The 21,870-nt window shown below is 40.1% G+C and overlaps 2 protein-coding genes across 2 annotated transcripts; both read right to left on the bottom strand.

The window, feature by feature from the left end:
• Window positions 1-187: 187 nt before the first annotated feature.
• Window positions 188-6,190, bottom strand: LOC137802915 (V-type proton ATPase catalytic subunit A-like). Its single transcript, XM_068601104.1, has 15 exons — window positions 6,072-6,190; window positions 5,436-5,533; window positions 4,803-4,931; window positions 4,388-4,602; window positions 4,170-4,307; window positions 3,932-4,083; window positions 3,662-3,824; window positions 3,366-3,474; window positions 2,945-3,067; window positions 2,750-2,864; window positions 2,277-2,340; window positions 1,951-2,154; window positions 1,633-1,727; window positions 1,069-1,240; window positions 188-978 (listed from the first exon to the last, which is right to left on the bottom strand). The coding sequence occupies exons 2-15, from the start codon at window positions 5,515-5,517 to the stop codon at window positions 886-888; spliced, it is 1,854 nt and encodes a 617-aa protein (XP_068457205.1). The 5' UTR covers window positions 5,518-5,533; window positions 6,072-6,190; the 3' UTR covers window positions 188-885.
• Window positions 6,191-7,846: 1,656 nt separating this feature from the next.
• On the bottom strand, window positions 7,847-11,779 carry wasf3a (WASP family member 3a). Its single transcript, XM_068601034.1, has 8 exons — window positions 11,647-11,779; window positions 10,605-10,739; window positions 10,357-10,510; window positions 10,158-10,275; window positions 9,878-10,062; window positions 8,436-8,660; window positions 8,092-8,345; window positions 7,847-8,004 (listed from the first exon to the last, which is right to left on the bottom strand). Exons 1-8 carry the CDS (start codon window positions 11,777-11,779, stop codon window positions 7,847-7,849), a joined length of 1,362 nt encoding a protein of 453 aa, XP_068457135.1.
• Window positions 11,780-21,870: the final 10,091 nt, after the last annotated feature.

Genomic DNA, 21,870 nt, shown 5'->3' on the forward strand with positions numbered 1-21,870 from the left:
TCACTCTTGCTCAGCTGCTTCAAAAGTTAAAGTAGACTTCATATCGCTTTTCCGTTCCTATCAGTTTAAGAATATTGTTTGTTATAAAATGTATTTATACTTTGCTTCAAGGAGCGGCCGATCATAGGAGTTTGCTTTGTTAATCAAAGATTTTTAATCTTTTGAGAGACCACAAAGGGATCCTCACTCTTTAATATAATTTACACAAACACAAGCTTCTCAAACTTCCCAAGAACATGATGAACAAATCTTACAGACACAATTAACTTTAATCTTTTTCTTAAACATCTATTTCAGGAGACAGCAACATACCACAAATATAATAGTGAGACATCTGGTACAACACAACTCTTAACAGACTCATTCATTCACATTTTTGCAAATAATATCAAGTATTTTGTCCGCAATATTACTATCACACTCAAGAGGTAAGGTTGAAGAATGCCTTTCACAACCCGATACGCAGTGCGTTTGTCCCTTTACCTTTGTGCATGTTCCCATTTGATTGAATTAAATATGTATTGATCACTGTCACACCTGGAGGAAAAGAAACATCCCTGTCATCTCTTTGGTGCAGCCATTGGTTTAGTGTAAGTAAAGCACCCGATTGGGGCCCACTGATTTTAACCACAACATGTTGGTGTGTTGCTACATTCACTGAGCAAAACATTAGGGGATTCCAGTAATGTGTTTTTGAAGTAGGAGTCAAAAATCAACTAAATTAAAAGGAAATTTGGGAAGGAATGTTTCAGTGGACGTAAACACCAGGGAATAAAATATTTCACATGACTGAGGCAGACATTAAGAACACGGGCCATTTAATCTGCACTAGGTTGCACTGCACTGGTTTTAGATATCTGGGAGAGGAGCTGGTGGGTAGGAAACTCATTCCTCCAGAGTCCTGAAGGCGTTCTGCATGTCCTCCACCAGCTGGGCGAATTCTGCTTTGATCTTAACTTCGCCATCCTTAACGGGGTCCTAAAGAATGCATTGAACAGAGAATAAGTTATTTATCTTGACTAATAAAAACTAGACACAGACCCTTTGTTAAATGAGGAGCAATCATACCTTGAACTTCATGGTGCTGATTTTGTACAGGATCTCTCCCATGTGCTCCCTGATCATAGCCCAGGTGATTTTGTTGTCGCTCTGTGATGTGGACTCCACTGCGTGTCGGGCCATGTCGTAAAAGGAGATCATGTTCGAGAGGATGCCAACAGTTTTGTAGAAGGGGCAGAACCTGTGTGTGGGGACAGGAGAATGTGTGAAGCTCACGGGTTATAATCATCAAGGGACGGGGACATATTTGTTTCCAACAATTTGTTCTTCATTGCACCAACGGAAATCACTTGGATGTCTTGGAATAAACACATTTATTTCAAAGCTGTGTAGTTGCTGTCTCCCATGGCTATATTGTCTCTTGTTGCAAACTTCCGGTTCTTTTAAGACCATTTCAATTTCACAAAGAGCTTTAATATGAAAATTTCTTTAGGTCTTCAGTTGTTATGGAGCAAAAAGAAAAGCTATTTTAATGTCTACAACATTCAGTTTGTTCATTGTTTACAAAGGTGGGAGATGCATTTCAACCCAAATGAATAGAAAAGATGTGCTTTGTGGTTACTTTGTCTTCACCTGTCATAGGGGGTGTAACCGTTCTGCTGCAGGAAGTCATCCTTAATGAGCTTTGCAACTTCTAGAGTGATCTTATCAGTTTCAGCAAGAGAAGCCTGGGGGCAAAACAAGATCACGAGGATCAGTCAACTGCATTCTTTCAGAGTTGTAGATTAACCAGGTCAGCACGAAAACAACATGCATCATTAACTTTATAGAAGCTCTTTCTATAAAACACAGATTTCACAGATCAAATGAAGCACTTAACTGGCTATAAAAATGTGTGATTTCGGGAGAAAATGTTAGAAATAAAATCTAATATATAATCTGAAACCTTACCTTGCCTACAAGTTGCACAATTTCAGCCAGGTCCTCCTCCTCCTGGAGAATCTCTTTGGCTTTTGTACGAAGAGGAACAAACTCGGGGAAATGTTTGTCATAATATTCATCGAGAGCTCGTGTGTACTTGCTGTAGCTAATCAGCCAGTTTACTGAAGGGAAATGCTTTCTCTGCGCTAGCTTCTTGTCCAATCCCCAGAACACCTGAAAAAAAGAAAAACACAAAGAAGATTGACACATACCAAGAATGGTCTGCAAAAAAAAGACATATTGACTACGAGATTAAATGTAAGGATAGAGCTGACCAGCCAATACTCATTGCTTACCTGAACAATGCCTAATGTGGCTGAAGTGACAGGGTCTGAGAAATCTCCACCAGGGGGCGACACACTAACAGGAATGCACAGTGTTAAAGGAAAAGTCAGTCTAACAATTGTTAATGCACATTGCATGTCTAGGTTGTTTTTTTTTTAGGTGCCTTCTTCTCTCACTCCCATGAAAAGGGAACTACAAAATATGTAAAGTCTATCACAAAGCTTAGTTGTCAAAGACTTTTTTAACACCCACTATTTTGCACAAATTTAACAATCATATAAAATGGAAGACGTGGGGATGGTTATTTTCATTGTTACTGGGAGCAAAAGCTCTCAATAATAATAAAGTTACAATATTTCGTAATCCTTTATCTGTGATTTTAATGCACCAACTGCAAATGTATTTAAAATTATATAACAAAAACTTTACCTAATTTAAACAAATTACGACCTGATTTTCCCTGTCTATGTCAAAGTCAACTCACGCTCCTACGATGCTGACGCTGCCTTCTCGCTCTGGATTTCCTAGGCACTTCACACGCCCAGCGCGCTCATAGAAGGAGGCCAGCCTGGCGCCCAGGTAAGCAGGATACCCACTGTCTACAGACAAAGACAGAGACAAACTGTCTCACACTGTCCTTACAAATACAGAAAATCCATCACATCCATCATAAACTTACCAGCAGGCATTTCAGCTAATCTTCCAGAGATTTCTCTCAGAGCTTCGGCCCATCGAGACGTCGAGTCGGCCATCATGCTCACATGATAGCCCATATCTCGGAAGTATTCGGACAGCGTGATCCCTGCAGAGACATCAAGTTTACAAATTGGATTCTCCCAACAATTACAAACGGGAGAGAAGCGTTTTCCCACTGCTTATAAAGTGACAGGGAAGGGAACATTCACTCTGTATTAATGCCTTTGTGCCAGCGACAGTCGTGGATGGGAACATTAGCTTTTAGAGTTGCCCGTCCGGTCCATTCTCGTGAACGCATATCTTAGGAAAACATTAAGCAACGTTCTTTTAAATTTGACCCAAACCGCCACTGGCACTCAAGCTCAACCAATGAGACTGTTCCCTATGAAGTGAACGGTTGGTACCTGTATAGATGGAGGCCTCTCTGGCAGCCACAGGCATGTTGGATGTATTAGCAACCAGTGCTGTTCTCTTCATGATGCTCTCAGTCTTGCCATCAACCTCCATAGTAAGCTGTTGGCCATGACCAGTGTTAACATAATACAATAGGAACACTGACATTTTGCTCTAAACAAATATAAAAAAATCATTCTAATTTCTATTTACTCATTTATTCTTATTTAAGTTTAAAAAAGTATATGAAGGTGACCCAGTGAAGTAGAAATAACAGACATGACATATTTTGATTTCTTCCACCTACCTCTGGGAAATCTCGCAGCACTTCAGACATTTCATTTCCACGCTCTCCGCAGCCAACGTAGACAATGACGTCACTGTTGGAATACTTGGAAAGCGACTGTGAGATCACCGTCTTGCCGCATCCAAAGGCCCCTGGTATAGCAGTGGTGCCACCCTGCACGCATCTGTCATGCAATTTGACAGATTTTAAATCACACAATATAAAATATGTAGTTCCACACATGTAAAGACTAAAAAAAGGGGCTGAAGTCGCTAAAAATGTACTACTCACGGGAAAAGTGCATCCAGCACTCTCTGGCCCGTCAGCAGCGGATGATTCGCAGGCAGCTTCTCAGTGACTGGGCGAATCTGTCGTACGGGCCACACCTGCATCATGGTGAACTTCTCCTTCACGCTTTCAAATTCAAGCTCCAGAACTACATCCTGAATGCAACGGGGTCAGAAAATCAGTCCCACAGAAATGTTGATCCAACAAACAAAGCACTTTGCCTCTGGACAAACACACTCACAGAAATGTCATAGTTTCCAGGTGGGGCCAGGTACGTGACGGTGCCTCTGTTGCGAGGTGGAAGCATCAGCTTGTGCTTTATTAGAGAGTTCTCAAACACCATGCCGTAGATATCTCCACCGGTCACGTGACTGCCGACCTAGAGAGGAGATTATGTGCAATCAGTCAGAACATTTACAGAGGCGAGTAATTCACACCACACTCAGACTATTTTCTCACCCGAAGACTTTGGCCGGGGGTAAATTCCCATTTCAGGTCTCTGTTAAGAGCACCAATGTTTACTCCTCTTGGGATGTAGATACTTTGAGTGAGGTCATTGATGTCCTTTAGTGGACGCTGGATACCGTCAAAGATGGAGCCCATGATTCCTGGTCCAAGCTCCACAGAGAGGGGTTTTCCCGTCCGAAGGACAGGGTCACCGACAGACACACCGGCTGTGGCATGAAGTTAAGTTAAACCACACAAACCGCAAGCACTTTGACACGGCAGTCTCGCCTTTAAATACTGACACCCAATAATATCAAGTAAAGTCGCCCTAAAAAGTGTCTTTTGTAACGTTCATTATGTGAATCTTGCTTCAAGCTCATGGTCACATGTATAACAGAGGTGGGTTATATGGCAGCAGAAAGGATACAAGTCTCCTCGTAGACCTGGATAGTCGCCATGTCTCCCTCTAAACGGATGATTTCTCCCACCAGCTCACTGTGACCAACGCGAACCAGCTCGTACATGGCTGCTCCGGCCATCGCAGTCGCTGTCACCACTGTGAAAGAAATCGATATTTATACAATGACACTTTATGGAGTTAACAAATGTATAGATCCCTATTTTTTGTGGTAAAATAAGATAACCTACTGGATTGTCTCCCAACATGTTAACGTACATTTTGTTACTCTAATTCCCTCTTTTAGAATGTATATAGTTATTGAAAAATGTTATCAAAGGCATATTGTTTTAAAAAATAATAAAGGGAAGGGTTTCCAGATATGCTTTTAATTTACTGCTGACTGGCTATCTTCTAAATAAAGAATAAATACATACATACATACATACATACATACATACATACATACATACATACACAATGAATGAAACTGTTGGAAGGTAAATTATGCTGAAACTCATCAACCATCCAAATATTATATATCAGGAGTTAGTCTGTTTTATTGTTTACTTTTCGTAATTGCACAATAACAGTGTCTTTTGAACTATTGAATGCAAAACAATGCAATCTAGCCATGCAAAGAAAAGAGGCCATGAAGCAGACCTGGTCCAGAAACTCCATGGACAAATCCAAACTGGCTTTCTCGCTCCTCATCCTGGATCTTGGGAAGCTTTGATGTATCCATCTTGATAGTTTCTGTCCTGCAACAAATAAAATGAGGAACTATTATGAAACAGATGCTGCTCATACAAACTGCAAACACTCAGCAGACACATCTTTAACACACACACACACAGCATGCATTTGCATCGCCAATAATAACGTTAGTTACAGTGCAAATATGTCACCCTACCTGATACTTTCACGATGATATGGATATTAATACAAGCACACTTCAGAGTTGCAGCACAGTGCTCGCGACAGAATAAATGACCACGTCAAAGGAAGGTCAAAAGCTAACAGCGTTAAGTCCTTTTCCTTCAGACAGGGTTAAAGACACGGTTGAGTCAGTCAACACTGTTCACAGACATCCAGATTGCGTCGTGATGTGTCTTCCTTCAGGCACGTACCATTGAGAGCAAAGCTGATTTATCAGGCTACTCGCTAGCACACACAAGCTGTCCTCACTATCGTCACGGAAAGGTTACGCTACATTGACGCTCATTCGCGTAACAATTTGGTCCAAGATGGTTAGGACATGTCAAACTATTGGAAGCTCATACTATATAAATGCCTTACCTTGTCTCTATGTGCAGTTCTCCAGGTTTGTCTATATTGTAGCAGGCTTAGGAGGAGCTTCACTGTGTTAATCACCTGCCAGGCACAGGACTGTCACGGGAGGAAAACATCTCCATTGTGGCTCCGCCGGTTTCCCCTGTAGGAGCTCACTGCCTGTCCGTGGAGCCAAGATGGCGTCCGACGCTTAACAGTTTCCCATAGCGAGAAGTTCCACCGGTCTAAACCTGCACCTGGTGCGTTACTGACCTCTGCTGGATGTCAACTAATACATATTTAATAAAACAACACAATTTTTTTTTCTTCACAATTTCATTTATATTTGAGGTTTTCGGCTTGTGTTTTTACCCGAGTAACTGAATTACTTACACAATGTGCCTTTTTAATTCAATTCAACTTTATTTCAGACACATATGTCCATTTTACAAAAATAATAATGCTTCTGCATATTATGACTAAAATATTATGAATTGTTAAACTGTCGAGGTCAGTGGTTCTCAACCTTTTTTCAGTGTTGTACTACGTGTGTGATTTATTTTTGGCCAAGTACCACCAAACTGGTATAAAGCATTTTTGTTTGAAATCAGTGTCTGATTTAATATAAAATATATACAATTCAGTTTATGAACTTACACTTATATTTCATTCAATATTTATCAAACAACATTTTTTAAAGGATTTTTTAAGTTGATGCTAATTTTAAAGTCTAGATTATATTATAAATATAACAACTATGATGGTGCCCAAAAACAGTTCAAGGCGAAAGAGAGGAAGAGGAGGAGGAAAAAGCAAATAGTAAAGAAGGAGAAAATCACAACATGATTTTCAAGCTAATACTGAATATGTTTAATTATATGTCAACATTTTCAAAGACACAAATTATAAATAATAATTAATTGGCAGAACAAAACTGTATTCAGACCGGCCATAGCCCACACACAGATTGAGGTAGCAATTACAAAATGTTGCATGGAATTACATGATATATATAGGGAGGGGTACATTGAGTCCACAATAATATCACACATGTGTAGTTACCTAAAATTATGGAAATACATACTGAAGATTTACTTCATGTATTGCTGCACTTAATTATAAATAATAGGCCTATTTTAAAATATACATTTTGACTTGTCATATTAGGAAAAGTACAGGTGCTACTTATGACTTCAATAATACCTCTGTTCTTTTCAAGTGCAGTAAACTATGACAGTGTGACAATGAGTTGGTGTGCACAAGCAGGATCTTGAACCTGAAGCAGGTTAATGTAATGCAGCCAATCAAAAAATTATGTATTATTATGTACTACAACTTCTGAATGTCTTTAGTGCAAAAGGCCTAGAACGGGACATCAGTTTTAGGGTCTACTGCATATTTCATGGTGTGTTCAAGGTGTCACTTTACCAGAAGAGGACGATTTATTGGAACACACAGTTTAGATTTGCAAAGTGAGAAAACTAATGGCTCACATTTAATCATTCACAAACATCTCAACGTTGTATGATCCCTTAACAAAAGTTAAGGGATCATACAACTCATAACTTCTAAATGTGAACCTAAAAAAATTAACTGTTTCCAAAGAATGGTGCAAATTGTCCCCTCATCCAATTTCCTCATGAAAAACTAATGTGGCAGCACATGAATAATGCAAGATGAAGTAACTGAGTAACAGTGGGTTGGTATGCAGAGTCCACTAGGTGGAACCAAAGAGAGCAATTCACAGTTTTGCATTGTTCGCACTGGTGACCATATGAAGCAAAACTACACTGAGTGCTTCTTCAATCTGACCACTCGTTCTCGTCCAGATCAGAGTCGTCATCAGAGTCACTGTACTCCACCGCAATGCGCCGAGACAGGATGGTGGCCACGTCGTTCCCCACCGGCTCCCGCCTGTTCTGCTGTTCCTGCTGCTCTTGCACTTTCTTCAGCTGGATGCCTGATAAGAGCACACAAGATCATGTATTATTCACCTGTCACTCACAGAACAAATACAGTCAGAAACAATGCCAATACCCCAACTCACCCATGCGGATGGCGAACAGCAGGTCACTTCTCCCATCTCTCACAGGTTTAGTCTCAGCTGAGGGAGGGAGAGGTGGAGGTGGGGGTCCAGGCGGAGGAGGGAACATGTGCGACCCTGGAGGAGGTACAGGTGGTAGCGGGTACCCTGGGCCTATAACTCCATTATGTGACGTTGGTGGTATACCCAGAGGAAAACCAAAGGCCGTCTGGGCTGATGGGATGGGTGGGCTCGCGGCAGGAGGAGAGGGGAGAGAGCTGTTGGACAGTGAGAGAAATAGGATTATGTTGCAGAGGAAAGAAGACATTATATTTAATTCTTTCTCTGATTATGCAACAAAAACATACTTGTAATCTGCAGGAGGATGTGTTGAACCGTTCATTCGGTCGGCAGCGAGAGGCTCTGCCGCTGGTGCGTAGGTTACTCTCTTGTAGTTGACATCAATGCTGTGGTATTCATGCTCCACAGGTGGTGAGGGGTGGGCGTTCCCAGGCACATGATCACGTGACTGAGCGTGATTACAAGCAGCCTGAGCAGGCACTGGAGGGACAGGGTATCCCAGGAGGTCAGGCCTGGATAAACAAAGAAAAACAGAGAGCTTTACATGGCCAGATGGTGGATTTGTTGTTATGAAATACAAAATCAAGCTTTACTTGACAGAGGCATTGCTCTTTGAGCCACAATGTCATATTCATAGGATCAAGCTCTAAAAAACACATTGCATATTTCATTCCTCACAATCTTTGGCTTTAATCTTCGTTACAATTTCCATTGTTATACGTTTTGCTTTTATCATCATATTTCTGCATATCAATCACATCTTTTCAAAGGACGGTTTTCAAGACACTTTTGACTTTTCTTTAAACATTTTAAACTGACACTTGGATTACATATTGTTATTTTTGCATGGTTATAATAATCGTATATAATATTGTATGACATGCTGTGGGAGACTCACTGTCAAGGAACTTGTTCTAATAAAAGTAAAATATATACATATATATTTTAAACTGAAGATTGACAGGTATCATAGAGACAGAGAGATACAGTTAATTTGTCAAAGCATATTTTAAGTTAATAATTCAGAGTATTTTTTTTGCTCTATTTCACTGTTCATAGTTAATGACTCGTTAAAGCGAGAGGTTTCATGGTGGCGGAAACGGAACCAAAAGAACCGTGGTGAGATCAGGACAGCAGAAAATGTCCACATCTTCCGTCACAAACTAAAAAAAAATCTTGTTTAACAACACCTTGAATAAGGAAAGTAGTGCAGTAACAGCACTTTAGTAGCACTTAAATGTCTCTTATTGACAGCACTTTGTAGTTTGACTTTATTGAAGAAATTGTACATTCCTGATTCTTGTCATTCTTGTACTCACGGTTGTTGTAAATCGCTTTGGATAAAAGCATCAGCTAAATGAAATGTAATGTGGTGGGCGTAGTCACGTTGTTTTACTCCAATAGATTTGATTCTCTTACTCTACGGCTTGATTACGCTCCAAAATTATGAAATAATACTCTTTTAGAGGAAATTAATAGTAAACTCTGTTTTTCCTGTGAACATTTAATTATTTAAATTTGTACCCAAATACTTTCCATCGTGGACATGCAGGCGTTGTGTATGACTTTAAATATAAAACTCGCCCCAAAACATTTAATATACTGTATCAGAAAGAGTAGATGCAACAACCAAGTGAAAAAATATCTCCAAAGCTGTGCAGTTTGTGACATTTAAAAACCTAGGTTGTATCTCTACTTTCTATTTTATAATATATAAATAAGTACTAACCTGCTGTCTGGGGAGAGCGAGCCCTCAGATGATGCCCCTCGACGAAGACTCTGTGGATGGCGGTGATCTGGACGGAGCTCTTTGTCGAATGCCATCATGTTCCACTCCTGCCTACGGTTTCGAGCCTTTCTCACCTTCTTCACCTCGCGCTGCAGCGTGCTGCTTTCCACACACCTCTTTTGTTCCTGCAAGATGGATGAAGGGACAGCAAAAGAGATGAAAACCCACTTGGCAAATATATACATCGAAATAAAAGCAGTTGGTAAGAGTGATCTCTCACCCTTTGCCTCCTCCTTTCTCTCCTCTTGTCCTCCGTGTCCTGAAGCATTTTCTCCTTCCACAAGTCAAAAAAGTACGACGGGTCGGAGTAGAATTTCATGGCATCGGTGGAATCCTCTCTGTATTCAAATGAAAAAACAATGAGACGACTGAACATGTTCCTCGTTGAGATGTTGTAGTTTTTACAACGCATGCTGCACCTGTAGGCCGTGAGGTCGCTGAGGGGAGGAGGCCTGTCGCTGCTGTCGTGCATCTCAGCCACTGAGTTTGGAGTGCTTTCTTTGGACAAAACCTGCTGGTCCTGGACAGTTGAGCTTTTGAAGGCCTTCTTCAGGTTAATCTCCTGAAGAGAGACTACGAAACAGTAAGAAAGGGGTTTCACGTAAAAAAACAAAGCATGTGACAATGGAAATAAGTCAATAAATCAGATGCTTTCCAGAGAACTAACCCTCCTCCACGCTGGAGTCCAGCTGGGTGACCTTAACGGCCAAGCGGTCGATGCGGTCCTGGAGTGAGTTGGCGCGCACATAAAAGGTGTTGGCCTCGCTAAAAAGCTCCCCGAAAACATTTTCGGCCTGTTTACCTGCAAAAATAAGGGAAAAGAACCAGCATGGAAGGTAAGGACGCTGTCAATACATAGAGCGGTGTTTCAAACCTCTGAGGTGAAGAAATAAGTGCAGCATATTGCACGAGACAAGAAAATACATCTTATTATTTTCATCTTGTAGTGTACATTTCTGGATCCTCTCTATTTCTCTGGCTTATTCACGTTAAGTGTTTGGTCCCTGCCCACAACAACATTAATAGCACACGTCACACAGCTCTGATCCACCTAATGTGGAAGCTATCATTAGACTGCCTTTGTTTGTGTCTCCGCCCACTCACTCTTCATCTTATCTGCCAATGACAAAGCTTTACTGTAAGCTCTAAGCTCCTGTAACTTCACTAAATCCACACACAGACGCACACACACACACACACACACACACACACACACACACACACACACACACACACACACACACACACTAATCAGAGCATTCATGGGCCAGATGTCCAGGAGTAATTATATAATACTTAACACAGGTATACTGTTGCTTATATAGACATTACCATACATCATTAATAATTTAACCAATCTGCTTCTGTTCAGATTGGCTGATTAGAGTGTAAAATACATAGATGTCAGGAGTGTCTCGTGTTGGATCATAATGTACATGAACTGAAACAGATGATAAATGACTTTATGTTTTTTTTGGCTTGTTAAGAGCTGAAAGTTAAACAATGTCATACGGTATTTTTTCTTCTTCTGATAGTCACCTTGCAAGGATTAGGGACATTTAAACTCTCCTAATGCAATGAATAACTTGTTTGATGCTCATTTGGGTTGATTTTTTTCAAAACCAGCTTCCCTCCTACAATGATCGCACATGAAAGAAGTATCCTAACATGCTGTGATATAAACTAAATATGAGTAACTGTGATCTTACTCAGACTACTGAGCTGGCGGATGATGGCGGACAGCGTGTTGTTGGTTACACATTCCAGCTCGTTGCCAATCCCATCAGGCACTGCACCGTGGCACAGGTGCCGAGGCTGAATGTTTCTCTTGAGCAAAGGCATGACCTACTCTCACATCTCGGCCACGGCACCTGCTGGGGGACAGAGGACAGCTCATTGTCTACGACAGTACTACCTATGCTAGTACTAGAACTATGGACACATTAAACCATATTCATGAAGCTACATACACCAAGTGTATCAAACAAGGAGTCATGTGTATCAAACATGCATTCATGTTAAACTTAGACTTATGCATTAAGCATTGCATCAGGTTAATGTGTGGGTATTGTCAATGATTTTCAGTACGTATGTACTTTCTCTATGATTTCACAGGTATTAAGTACAAATAAAATAGTATATATATTTTTAAACTGTTGTAATTGTCAGCACTGTTATATTTTTTGTTTTGATAAAGTGTAATGAACAGCATCAAAATTAAGCTTTTCCTGATTTTTGTTTCATTTTGAATGTTGCAATGTATCACCACCTTTCAAAGTGGTTCACCTTTTGTATATTTTTTAAAGATTAAACATCTCTTCACATCTGTTTTAATTGAGGGTTTTGTAATAAAAGAAGAGTAATGTGGCAGTTTTTAATTTAATTTGCAAGTCACGTTACACTCCTATATTAAAATAACTGGAAACAAGAGACTGAGTGATTGACAGTAATTGCAGGTTGAGAACATCCAGAACACAATAACAATAAGAACATAAACTTACCGTCATTACCATCACTTTCATATTCTGTGCACCAAACAAGTCAGACAGAACCCCTGAATGTTTGATCACATATGCTGCATCATTGCCAGTGAGAGCTTAGAGCCATTCACACAGAAATGTAGTTCATTCATATTCTAGCATTTTAACAAATATTAAGCCAAATATGAAACCATAAATATGCGGTACTTTTCTTTGTTTCTAGCTCATCAGTGTCAACAGACTGTTTCAACCTGTCTATCAATTGAAGCCTAACAAGCAGTTTGTTCCCAATTGATGACGCAGTGGCAGAAATAGGAAATACATTTTTACGAGTCTCGGGCTTCAGCAACATCTGCTTTCACAGTTAACTATGTTAACGAGGTGTTAACTAAACAAATTGACAAATTAAAGATTCCACAAAAAGTGATGTCATTATTCCCCTAAAAAGTTCAATTACTTTGTTAAAATTGCTTAAATTATTTATACTCCTCCCCAATCTCACACAAAAATTGAAGTCATGAATAATGCTAAATTGTCATCCAAATTAAAGTGTTTTCCACCAGCATCGATTTCCCATAATTCACTGCTTGAGCGTTAACCGCACTTTGCTACTACCGACATGCGGACATGTCAGTCGGCATGTCAGCTCTAACAGCAGACAACACACGAAACATTGGATATCTAATAAGTGAAAAAACAAACACAAATGTATCTCAGGGTATCCTACCATGAGTTGCCGTTGGGTGAGCTTGTTATCGACTCAACGGACGTTTATTTTAGCAGTAGAAGTCTGGTCCAAGCTGTTTTATCCAAATCAAACAAACCCTTTGCTGGCCTGCTGTAGTCATGTGTTGGACATTGACTGCAGTCATCTCTGCAGGGCGGAGTTCACTCTGAAAACAAATCTCTCTGGACCAAATCACAGCTTGAGCCTTAAGGGATTTAGTGAGCAGATTTACTCCTGCCATCCAATCACAGTCATCATGCCAGCCGTTTGACATCCAGGGTTTTATTTCCGGATTCCTATCTTTTTATGAATATAAATAACTTGTGGCCTTCTATGAATTGGATATTAACATAATTGTATCTAACAACTCATCAAATAAAGGCTGCAATGTCTCTAAATAGTGAAAATACCTGTCACAATTTTTTCCACACCCTAAAATGAAGTTTTAAAATTCCTTATTTTGTCTGACAAAGAATCCCAAACTGAAAAACATTTGATTCATATAACACTACATCAGTATGGTTACTTACAGCTGGGACAACTTGGATTAATCGTGAAAAGAGAAACTCAGCATTTGATTTGCATTTGATTTCTAACAGATGGCATCATCTGGATTGCGGGAGGGACTAATGTAACCTAGATATGAGGGCTTAAATAAAAATGCCCTGATACTACAAAACATAGTGTTATGTTTTGGAGTATCTCACAGAGACATTGTTTCATGCAACTGTCTTGATGTCATCTCCATTGGTGATGGGATTTAGACTTTTCACATAAGTTACACATTGCATTACAAGAAGAAAGGGGGGAAAGAGGGGTTGAAGAGTGAATGAAAACAGGAAGTATACAACCCATAAAATCTAAGATAGAAAATAAAAAAAAGTGAAAGCTGAAAGCAGATTTGGATTCTTTGAGACTTTGTTTTGGAGTCGATGAGCCAGACTAGCTGTTAGTATCTGTTTCCACTGAAGTGTAGCTGATTAAGATACATAAACAATTTTCAACTACAAAAAAAGCTTCTGATGACTTTCTCTTGTTATTTGAATCTTGTGACTTTAATCAGGATGCAAAAAATGAGTTGCATATTTGTCCCGTCCTATATGCTGAGAAATGAATGAATAGAGAAGCAGCCGACTATTGGATTTATACATACAAAGCTTTATTTTAACGTACATGCAGTATATGTATCAGGACAACACTTATAATGGAATCTAAGCGTCATGGTCAACCAATTACACACAAAACACTTCCGATATGATCTATTCTAATGTCTTTTTGTGCACTCTTTATGACGTCAGTTTGCTGTTAAGCAATGGGAACAGAGCATTTCCATGAGGGGTCTTCCATATTTTATACAGTGCCATAATCTCTTGGCCAGCTCAGAAGTATTAACCCCAATACAGTACTTACCCTCTCCATTATCACCATCATTGACCTTGCTGGTATCGCACCTCCAGCTTACCCACTTACTGCGCAACGGCCCAAAACACTAACACCTCCATCATCCATTACACACCAACGCCCAGACTGCCTCTCCTCTGATATTTGTCCTCCCATTATGGCTTTCTAGTCCTACTCCATGGGGATCACTGCCAATGCCCTGTCAGTTATTACCCAGTGAGTGAACCACACGCTCACTTACACACCCTGAGCTGTGTCATGAGCAGTGGTGTGCATCCTTCATACTCATGTTTGCTTTCATGTTCAGCTTCAAGGTAAGAGGTACAGTCTCATTCAGCGCTGTCTGGACGTATCCAAAGCTTTGTATGGCTTTTTTGTTAAAATGATGAGAAATTTATAAAGAGATGCATTGGCAAAGTGGGAGTAATCAGACAAGCACCCACGTGGAAAGACGTGATGAAGGATCCCTTTACTTGACATATCCATGTCTGGCAGAGCCATGAAACATTTAAATTCTTCATTCAGTGTGTTGGAAACTTTAGTCTTTGGAGTCAGGACTTCATGACAGCCCTGCTCATTTACCAGCATTTTATTAAAGGTCAGTTTAAGTTTAGTTTACTTGTCACAAAGAGTACTTGTATGTCTTCTGTGGCTCTGGAGGGACTTGATGACGGCACATAATCTATTTAACGATGACAGTATAAATTGCAATATGGGACGTGTAGTTTGGTGCATTATTTGTTGTCGAGTTTCCATTTTCTGACCTTGTGCAGTTTCCCCACTTGAAAGGGATTGATCCATCTACCCAGATAGATTCCACTCAAATGACAAACAACTTTTCCTTTCTTTTGCTCGATCCATAAGCACTACAAGTCAGGACATCGCAGCCTCCTCTGTTTTGATTTTAACAATGTTTTCATATTTATTTTGTGAGTCTCCCAACTTCATGGAAATACTAAATCATTGGAGACCTCCTTTACGCTTCACTGAAAAGGGAAATTTAGTCACACATGACACAGGGCTGCAGTATTTACCTTGTCACTGGCGCCACATTTACAGTATTAGTCATCTGCAGCTATACTCTATTTACCTTCGCTTTTCACTTGGTGCCATCTTTTGGTTATCTTTGGTATAGCACAAGTGAATGAACAGTTTAGCCCTTGGTTATATACCGTATGTTTTTGTAGGTGATTGTACAAATGACTAAATATGCCATTAAAGACAGGTGTAAGAAGCCCAATAGGATCATATATCTATAAATATGTTTTACATTTTGACAGGAGCTGCTCCATCGCTCTATAAAAAATTGTTTATTTCATTTATTTGTTTGGGTACCTATGATGTGAGGCTTTCACGAACAGGTTTAATAAATATGTTTCTTCATTGAATAGATCCTGCTGATCAGCTATAAGGAAGCGATGACGTAAGAGAGCAGCCTTTGAGTCTTTCTCTTCACCTCAAACAACCAGACATCCCAGGTGAGAGATGAACTTTTGAAAGAACCGAATAAATCATACACACTTTTATAAAAACATTTATGAATCATAAGATTTTATGGAAATATAATTCCTTTTAACACATTTTCCTGTGGTATTTGGGGAGTTTTTTTTTCTTCACAATTTGCTCTTTCATGTCAATAGCAGTTATTATATCACCCATTGCACTTATAGTTTTAGAACTTCTCATCTTTGTGGCATTAAAGATAAGCCTCAAAGTTAATTCTTAAACTTGCCCGCAATAATGATTTCAACAACAACAACTCAATGTTCACTTCCTAACTCTTTTGGCCAGATCACATGTATTGTTTGGGGGTTTGTTTATAACCAATTAATAATGTTGAAGTCAAAATAACTAACCAAAACTGTGTTTGTAAAAATAGTTATATGTATCTAATTCTCTAATAATTTTCGCAAGTGATAATAAAGTAGAACCACTTCTCATTTGCATTAACAAATCATTCAAATTTACCATACCTTGTTATTCTAAAGCCATCATCAAGTAATTTTCCAACTGTTTTTTTCTCATCTTGTTTACAATGGGCCTTTACAAAACACAAAACCTTAAATTTTCCCATAGCAGAGTGCGGCACATCCCACGACAGTGGGAAAAATAATCAGCCAGAGCTTAAGGCCGTATCAAAAGCCTCACAGTTTCTTAGCAGCCGCCTTTCGAGGGGGTGACTCTTAGAATGCCTCAGCTTGTTTGTCTCATGGTTTAAGTGGTGCACATAGCCATGGAAAGATCATTAAATCACTGTTTTACCACTTGGCTTAATCCCCACAACAAAAGGGGAAGATACAAAAAAGAGAAAATGGAGAGAAAAAAAAGTGGTGGGCGAGATTAAGTAGAAACTTGATGGATCTAAACTGACGGCTCTGTTTCCCAGCGTTGCTAAGGGGAGTTAAGAATCTTGATTCCACATCTCCCAGCCTGAAGAGTGGCTGCTGATCGGACGTTCCCCATTACCCCTGCAGTGGCCAGCCGCGCTTGTAGTGTCCGCTGCTGTGGCCATCTGCCGGATTAACCAGCAGGATATATTTTTATAGAGAGCATCCTATTCATATCCTGCCTGCAAAGGTTTACATTAAGGTTGAACTCGGGTGCACTTACAATGGCAGATGAAGTAAGCCCTATCCTTCTTACAGCACCCCTCCCCATCTTCTCACTGTTTGGGAGACTGATAGCACCGGCTTGAAAGGGGCTGCTTCACCGTGGCATGAAAGAGGATCTCATGCGATGCCACTGTCTGCTGCGGATCTTTTTTCACGCGCTGACAATAAAGTGGTGCCCAGCATGAAAAAAAACATTTGTATGTGCCAAGTGCAATTGTTTCTTCTAATAGGCATCAACAGGCTAACTTCTCTGTGTTACCATACAGGTGAACTCATTCCTGGGAAAATGTTTTTTTCTTTCTCAGCCTTGTAGGCGCGATGGCGTCCCCCTTTTTCCTCGGCCTAACGGGATTAGTCGTGCCAGTGCTACCCCGGCTGTCACGGTACTGTCTACTTCCCATCTCTCTTCTGGGCCTCTAATGTGATTAACCCATTCCCTGTGGTCCAAATGGTTCTGGAGGGTGGGTAGAGGGGGGAGGGGAGGAGGGGCACCTCCTTGGCATGTTCCTCACCATCGTTGGCACCTTTGTGAGGCAGGAAGGACCAAGGTCGAAGGTCTGTTCGGGTGTGGAGGCGAGTACAAGTGGCTGAGGAAAGAATCCATGAACTCAGACACCTTCATCTAGAAAGTTTTTTATCAAAACCATTTTAAAATTACACTTATGGATGTCTCACAATCTTTATTATGGATCCACACGGCTATTTAAACCTTTATTCACTCGATCTCTCTTTAGCAGCCTGCCGTGTTTGAGTCTGATCACAATCTATTCAAACACCTCAATCATTAATGAAAATCTGTTCAGGCTGATTTGTATTATGGCTTTTGCTTTCACAGAAATCAGCCCTGAATATTTACTGCTTGCTTAAGCGGAGACAATAATGATTACATACGCCCATCATCTTGTCAAATGTCAGTGTTGTGGGGCTTCGCCTGTTTAACACATGTCACGCTTATTTTCGACTCATCTGTCGCAAGACTTTTTCAGGGCATCTGCTGCACGCAGAGGACCACATGCCCTTTGCCACCGCTCAGAGGGAGAGGCCTCTGAACCAAAGGGCTCAACACAAAACCCACAGCTGAAATCACCTTTACAGTGGCAAACACTTGTCACTTCACATTTTTATATGTGCGGTGATGTACAGCACTGCAGCTTCTCGGTATAATGAGGGACGTTCATTAACATGTGCAAGAAAACTATCTGACTCGCCTGGAAAAGTAAAAAAAAAAAAAAAAGGTTTGTTATTGAGGGCGATCCAACGCCACCAGTGAAACATTTGAACTATTGCATTACAATTATCATGGTTACTCAAATGTTTTCTCAGAATTTTTTTTAAAAACTTTACTCAAATGTCTATTTGTCCGAAATCAACCCAATTTCATATCATGTTTGCAGCACAATTACTGCAGAAAGCTAAACAGGTTTTACATCCAATAGAATACCAACTTAACTGATTTTAAAACACTTTTTGTATTTGAAGATTGTGGGCACATAATGTTTTGTAAAAGCCAAGAAAACTGCCGGTCCCTGTCCAACGACATGGACTGTCATGCTGTGTTTAGCAGCGCTTCACGTGAGCACACAGCCTTGGTCTGGTGACGGCACAGAGAATTAGGAGTCTTAATTAAGATTTTTTACAACTCTGCATGTGCTGTTCATTTGCGAGACAAAGGGCTTGAAGAGGGTGGGGTGCGGTGGATCCTTAAACAGCTGCCCGCTCTGAAACAAAACCCAAAGTTAACACGAAGATCCACACGACAAAAGAATGTGCCCACTTTCACCCTCAAGGATAAGTCTGAAGATTGTTTACGTGTCTGTCACATTTTCAGTTTGTGCATATTTCTATATTCAGTTTCCATATTTCTATATCGGACTTAAAAGACCGAGGAGAAAACAATTCGACATTGTGGCTGAAAGACAATACCGTGCATGAGGGGGTAGCGCCCCTTGTGTGGAGATTTGGTGGGTTTCCAATCCTGATATCCAACCCGCACCATGTAATAGAAGGTGACACTTATTGTATTAGTAGGGGCTAATGAGTGTCTAAAAGCCTGTGTGACTGTGTGCGCCGAGGAATCTCATCGTGTGTGTTGGGTGGCAAGAAGAAAGGACAGTATCTCTGCAAAGTAGACGAGGCCATGAAGTGCAGCCACGCGAGGCCTCTGAGAGTTGCAAGCGCTTCAATTCTAATAGAGATATAAAGAGGGGAGAATGAGTAGCTGGCTTTATTTAATGCCCAATTTAGATTAGTGTAAGGCAGGTAAACTTAGGTGACTTTTGTATTCACAGTCATAAAACAAACAAGACTTCGCCTGTTCAAAATGTCCATTTAAGAAATCTGGACCAGCCGTCATATTTTCAGACTAAAGTGTGAAATCCTGGGTTTCCTGAGCCTTGGAGCTCACATCTCGCCCTAATCCTGTCTCTAAGGACCAACACATTAAATGCGTTTTTCCTCCTCAAAAGGCAACGATTGCTTTGAGTGCTGCAGGTGTCACTGCTCATTGTGTAAATTTTAACATTCATTAACCAATTTAGAAGTGGTACAAAACAAAAGAGGAGCCACCATCTTAATATATGTACTTCATTAGCATTTGATCATGCCTTCTGTTGTCTCATAAGTTTGAGAGACATACAGACTTGAGATGAAGTCCAGTTTCCTGCTCACCAGCAGAATAGATCAGTGTTGCAAAAATAATTGACTGCCGGTGTGTTGCTGATCTGCTTTGCCTCAAGGCAAAAGTAACATTCATACAGTAATAATTGTATATCTTCCTTGTTGAATTGGGTATTTAGATCCATTCACTTATACAAGATGGCAGCCACTATTATTTTGATTATATTGTCGGCACTATTCACCAACAACCCAGTTGGAGTGATAAAGTTATGCAACATATATCCATACTGCAGCCTAAAAAAAGAATCAGTGAATGGTGCAGTACTACTTTTTAACCACAAGATGGATATCTAACTATGTAAATTGGGAATTATTATCAGGTGAACATGTTCCTTTATTATACAATCACTTCCTGTCCTCTTGTAATAGCTGTTGATTCAGAAAAATATACTAATAATATTAAGACTCAACACAGTTCTTCTTTGTACTTATACTATAACTATTTTAGGAAGACTTATTCTGTAGACTTATAGAATGTATCATATTTAAGAGTCGCACTGAATTTTGAGTAGAATACTGTATTTATCTTTATGCAATCAAAGCTCTTTCTTAATTCTTTGGTATTTAATATAAATCTACTGCTGTCGTTCTATGGTTTATGTCATGAAACACTTGGCAAAGAGTCCTCAGTCAGTACGTAAACCAGAATACATTATATCTCCTGCACTTTTAAACAACAAAGTGGTTATTAGTGAAAGTTTGAGATGAGGCAAACATATCAGTACATCTTATGGAAGAGATATGAACATTGCCTGCAGCTCAGCCCTTTCCTGATACAGACATGGTCTCCATTTTGTGCTGTGACATTTACGGTTTATGTCTGACTGACTTTCATTGGTAGCAAAACCTGTTTGCCAGGAGAACAAAGGCAGAGTATGTGGTGTGAATGTGACATGATATAAAATGATACTGTAATGTTTTAAAACATTAAACAATGTGACTGTATGTCGTTCGTGACAGACGTTCAGCATACGGTTCTCTGGTCAATAGCTAAAGTGATTGTGTATGATAATAGTTGTATTTCCAGCAACATGAGCGAAGCAAAGCCCTCTGTGAAGTGAAACATTGGAGAATTTTGAATTTTTCCAGAGCTGCAGTATAAAATTTGTATGCATTTAACTACGTACAGACTGTATGAAGTAATATACAGTATATTTGTAATTTGAGATGATTTTTTTCACTCCCACACATGCCATCATAATGTCTTCTAACATCAGCAAGTTATTCCTCCTTGTCTCCTTGTCTCATGCCAAATTTTCGAGGCAAGCATCTGTCTTCTCTTATTTGGGCCGAGGTAGCGATACATTCACAATAAATTGTTTTGACGAGGAGCAACAGTTGTCAATGAGGAGGATTGATCTGATGGACTGGAGTCAGACACACAGTTATTGCACCAATTCCGTGTGCTGCTTGTTGTTGACAGTCCAATGAGCAACTTCAGATGCAAGATTTGGAGTTGACAGACGGTGTGTATGACAGGATTGTTTCAGTTTACATATCAAACCAATGAGGAGATAAATAGCTGACAATAGCTGGTGGGTTCCCAGATTACATTTCAGCCAATGCCCTCTTCCTCTTTTGCTCTTCACATGGACTGTTTACCTGCATTCAACCAAAGCTCCAGTTGGTCAATACAACTTGGAAACCAGAATGCTTCTAATACTAAAATCTTGTTGCATTGGCAATGCAGACATGTCATACGATTTGTGTTTGGTTCACATCCACATTATAATAGTAATCTAAACTATTTCATACAGTCATCTATGTCTGCGCCCTTTCACTGAAACAGGCCATTGAAAGTTAGAGTCCAACCACGGGAATTCTTGTCATTGTTCCAGATTTATGAATGGACTAATTTGTTGCCAGATCACAAATGTGCCATTTCACAAATGCAGCCAATTTGGGGACGCTTTCACCGATGGGTGGCTCTGAAAAAAATAATGTCGTCAAACCAGGAGGCTGTCAACTAAAGGCACATGGCCCACTGGAGATATAATGACATCAAGGGACTGGAATGAAAGCGGGCTTTTTAAACAG

The sequence above is a fragment of the Clinocottus analis genome, unplaced genomic scaffold, assembly GCF_023055335.1.
Source record: "Clinocottus analis isolate CAN_PGR_092001 unplaced genomic scaffold, fCliAna1.0.p SCAF_5, whole genome shotgun sequence".
Classification (NCBI taxonomy): domain Eukaryota; kingdom Metazoa; phylum Chordata; class Actinopteri; order Perciformes; family Cottidae; genus Clinocottus; species Clinocottus analis.